The following is a 4,655-nucleotide window of genomic DNA, read 5'->3' as shown; positions in this document are numbered from 1 at the left end:
TTCAGCCAGGCCTGGTAGCAAACTCTACCCAATGAAATCTCCTTTGTGTGCTTAACATGAAGCACATGGTTAAAAGCTGTGCTAGAATTAGAGTGGATTGCTGACCACTTTCCGAAATGAAGCCCTCTAGGCCTTAAAATTTCTGCTGTTCATTCACACCTTCTCCACACTTTGTTTCACTCAAGAGCCATTTGGAAAAAAAACATGGAATATATTCTGATAATTTTTTCCTCCAGTAGCTGTTGTCTTCCAAATAAATGCCAGGATATAAAAAGTGGTACTGAAAGAAGTATGAACATTTTTGGATGAGAATGAAATAAAGATGTGGTAAAACTATAAGGCTGAAACAATAAATCATACTGAAAGTCAAAAATTCTGGTAGTAAAGATGATTTTCCCTATAGGAATTATTCAGCAATAAAATATTTTACAGGAAAGGAATATTGAATCCATGAGATGACAATTTTCACATATATCAAGGAAGCAGTGTTAACCCGCTCCTAGAGGCAGATCAGTTGTGTTTCACCATTTTACTCAGAAATAGTCTGACCATTTATACGGACAGGAACAACAGAAAAGATGGCACCATCCAAGAAAGAAAACATAAATCATTCATGTGGAGGCAAACACTCAATTCTATATGTTGAGAAGCTTTTATTGGATCACCACAATACTTTGGATTAGTTACGCTATGGCTCTGAAATATCAAATTATAGTGTAGTCATTTTCCCAATAAAAGGAAATAAGAAAATAAAGCAGCATGGTGCATGAGACTTTGGTCACTGAACTAAGCTGAGTTTTAAGAGCCAGTCCCAGTCCGGTGCAGAAAGGGAATTTCTTCACACTCTTTCGTAGACTCTAGTGCAGACAACTCCTTTCATGGCACACTCCTAAAGCACAAAGGAAAAGATTAATATAAGCCTTTCACTGACAGCAGGTATGTCTGCTGCAGTAACCACTGAAGTCAGGGAAAGTCCAGATGTCATATTTTACATCTTTACATATTTCCATAATTTTTAGAGCAAACAGCAAAGCTATTTTTGTATTGCAATGGGAGTGGTTTCTATTTTAAAATCCTTGGACATAATTAAGTGGCATATAATGACAAATAGATTGCAAAACTAGGCTCAGCTTCCAGAAACAAATTTACCTTCCTTGGTATTACTGCTGGCTTGACAGAAATATCAGCACTACCTAGGTTATTATACCATGTCCCACAAACGCTTTTAAATTTTTTTTTTCCAAAGATTTTTTTTTTTTGTGGAAGCAGAAGTAGCCTGGGTAGTTCAGAGGTCAGGATTCTGGCCTAAAAAACTTTGCCCTTATGCGTCACAAAATATTTCTCCTGACCCTCTTGTCCCAGTGGCCTACAGTGGCTCTTGGTGCCTCACAACCATGAGGCGTGTGCGACAGAGGCGCCAGGACATTAAAAAAGACCTCATCGGTCTGCAGAAGATGAGGCCTCCTCCCCAGACCTGTTTTAGGCAAGGGGCAGATGACAGGATGCCGATGGAAGAGGGGTTCTACCTCTCTGTGTTTCAAAGATGGTTTAATAATTAGAAAAAAATTACACAGAAATGCAGCCATGATGATAGCGAAAGCAAATCATCCTTCCAAATGTACGAGGGCTTAAAACAAAACGCAGTCAGAACAAGCCAGCACATAAAGGAGTAATGCTGCTGATTTCAAACAAGTTGCCCATATTAGTTTTGCTCCATTCTTTAAAAACTTCAATGAACACAGTACTTTCCTTCCTTCAAAAGTGAAATCTTAATTTTAGCAGTGACTCTTGCAACTAGGGTCCCTAAAGTGCGTTATCACCCTGACTTGGCCAACCCATGGCTTTCAGATGGCTGCTAGAGAAAGGTAGGTTGAAGGGGGGGTGAGGGAAAGCCACCGTTCTCCCACCCCTGGGAAAGACGCAGCTCCCACACCACGGCGACTGTTTCGGAGGAGCCGTCAGGACCTGCCAGTCCCTGCTGCAGGTCACCACGCAGGCAGGTGTGGGCACAGAGGTGCTGGCTTTCACACAATAAACCTCAAGCACCTGCTTAGTGCACTCGGCATGCTCACGTGGATAAAGCCAATGGAAGTGTGTGAATTGATGGGCTTTAGTGGAAATAGATATGTGAAAAGGTGTAAAATCAGTTTTCTAAGGTGGACAGGCTTTATTCCAAAGATAAGAAAAAGGAAAGAGCCAGTCCAGGGACAGCAGTACCCAACTTGCAAACTTTTATTTGCATTTCACAGGTTTCTGCTATTTGAAAACCTAATTTCTTTTAAGAATAATAATCTTGAGAGCAGTAAGTATGCTGTCAATTGATGGCAGCTCTGCCAATATAGTCACTTTTAAGACAATTTGCTGTATGAAACAATATTTATTTCCTTCCAGCTTGTTTCCTAAGCTTGCTTGCCTTTTTCTCCCTCTTAATTTATCTCATAAGCCGGAGAGAAAGCCAAAATTGACAGTCCATTTAGAGAGAAGCAAACCGAAGGCTGCATCCTTTTGACCTTTATCAGCATACAAGGAGTGTGAACTTACCACCACCATTTTCCCATCAACCAGTCTTCTCTTTATCGTGGTCTCTTTGCCATTCCACTTCTGCACTTGCACCAATGCTCCTTTCTCCAAGGTTATCACACTCTGCAAAGGCCAAGAGAAGAGTTTCAAACTGCAGTCCGAGCTTTGCAGACTAGAGTAGCAATTCACTTTACGTTCAGCAAGATCTGCATTCTTGGCTAATGACACACTTCTAGTAAACATTAGTTTCAGCACCATACTATTTCTTCTTTCAGTACTTTTTTTGAATAGTTTGGAAAACTCATAGTGCACTTAGTGGGTAGGAAAAACTCCTCCTGGTGCTCTTCTAGGATGTCAAGACCACTCAGAGATCATCAGTCCCCTTACCTTGACTTTCCGGTCATCTGCTGTTGTTTCATCAAACTGCTGGCCCAGTTTGAAAGAGATCATTGTATTTTTGAAGGTGCTTTCAGTTCTGATGGTTACTATGTCCCCTTTCATACTGATGATCACATCAGGCTTTGCCAGGCCACCTAGCTTCCGGGTAGCTAAGCCCACTCCTAGAAGTCAGAGACAAAACCGCATTACATTCTAGCAAGCAAGAAACTCAGTATCCTTTCATAAATCTTTGGTGGAAGAATAAGGAACAGTTTCTTCTTGAATACTCTAATGCCTGATTCACATGAGACACTAATTCTTTGAATGTGGAAGTACTGCATTCAGAGGTTGAGGCAGCCCCAGCTGACAGAGTGCACCTTCAGCAAGAAATAAAGATATATATGACTATACACTTATGTACATCTAGCTAAAAAGAAACATAGATGGTTACAAATCTGCATGAATTTGTGTAGAGATAGAATGGGTAGAAAAATTCAGAAGAAAGGTCTATTTCTCATAAAGGCTTGCAAAAATTCTTTTTTTAAAAAAATCTTCACAAATCTGAGAATCTGCACTTTTGTTAACCAGCTGCACGGAAGAAACTGGATACTGAACTGCCAATATGCTGGTTCTTGCCCATTAAAACATACTGGAGATTGGGCAATTCCTAGGTTGCTACTAACATCCCTTAAGGATCTTTACATCTAAACCTCAGTGAAAAGTACAAGTATGAAATACAAAAAACACTGAAGAGCGAAGAGCTGCAGAGGGCTTCAGGGAAAATCCCATGTCAAAAGCCTTTTATATTGCCTGGTGCTTTTCAGTCCAGTTCATTTTCTATAAGTTGTGAGGTCTGGGGCAAGTTAGAATGAAGGCCACTGATGATGTGTTGCTGTTTTATAAAAGCAGAATGGGTATAGCAGTAGTTATTGCCTTTGTTAATGCTATGCTATGCTCAGATGAAAAGATCCATATAAAAGGGTGCAAAGTTGTCTGTGAAGTACAGCACTATTTGCAGTAATTATTCTACACTAAACAATTCTCTTCAGATCTGCAGAAAAATATCTGTGGCTGGACTTTCATCCCACATTTACTCTGGTTAGTTGATTAACTGCAATTCTTTTGTTATTCAGTTTAACATTTCAGATAAAGGGAATCAGTGTCTCAGTGAATCATTCATATAGCAAAAGCAACGCTGTAGCTGTGCACTTGCTATATAGGAATGAAGCCAGCATTAAAATGAAAAACAATGCCTAATTTACTACATTCCTGGCATTCTTCAGTAACAGATAGATTCATTCACAGGATTTAGACCTCTGAAACCAAAGTGTCATGAGACATCAGCTCCATTATATATTGTAAATTATCACAAGTCATGAGTTTAATGGTGCAATTAAAAGAAAGATAAAAATATGCTGCATCTCCATAGATTCTTCTCATTACAGAAAAACAAATTAGATCAGGTCAGTTCAGTTAGAAGTAAATTTATTACAGTAATTCAGCACCTACCTTTCTGTTTTTACATTTTAGATGCTAAAGGAAAGAAATTGAATTATGCTAGAAAAGTAATTAAAGTACTTTTGTGGCCAGGAAGAAGACACCATCCCTGAGCAAAGCATAAGATGAAGAGACATTCCCAAAGAAAACTTACTAAAAAAAAAAAAAAAGAAAGAACATTTCTCACCCAATTCTTTCATATAGTCATCAAAATTTTCACTGGAGACGAGTTTCCAGGTTCCCACAAATCGGTTACACAT

At 39.2% G+C, this 4,655-nt stretch overlaps 1 protein-coding gene across 1 annotated transcript; it reads right to left on the bottom strand.

The window, feature by feature from the left end:
* Positions 1 to 757: 757 nt before the first annotated feature.
* LOC309587925 (myelin P2 protein) lies at positions 758 to 4,655 on the bottom strand (the record flags this gene model as incomplete). Its single annotated transcript, XM_082306528.1, has 4 exons — positions 758 to 889; positions 2,542 to 2,643; positions 2,908 to 3,080; positions 4,583 to 4,655. 4 exons carry the CDS (start codon positions 4,653 to 4,655, stop codon positions 839 to 841), a joined length of 399 nt encoding a protein of 132 aa, XP_082162654.1. The 3' UTR covers positions 758 to 838.

Source organism: Platalea leucorodia, assembly GCF_965183815.1.
Source record: "Platalea leucorodia genome assembly, chromosome: 1".
Classification (NCBI taxonomy): domain Eukaryota; kingdom Metazoa; phylum Chordata; class Aves; order Pelecaniformes; family Threskiornithidae; genus Platalea; species Platalea leucorodia.
Note: the sequence above shows the minus strand (reverse complement) of the source record. Positions and strands in the feature narration are given on the sequence as shown.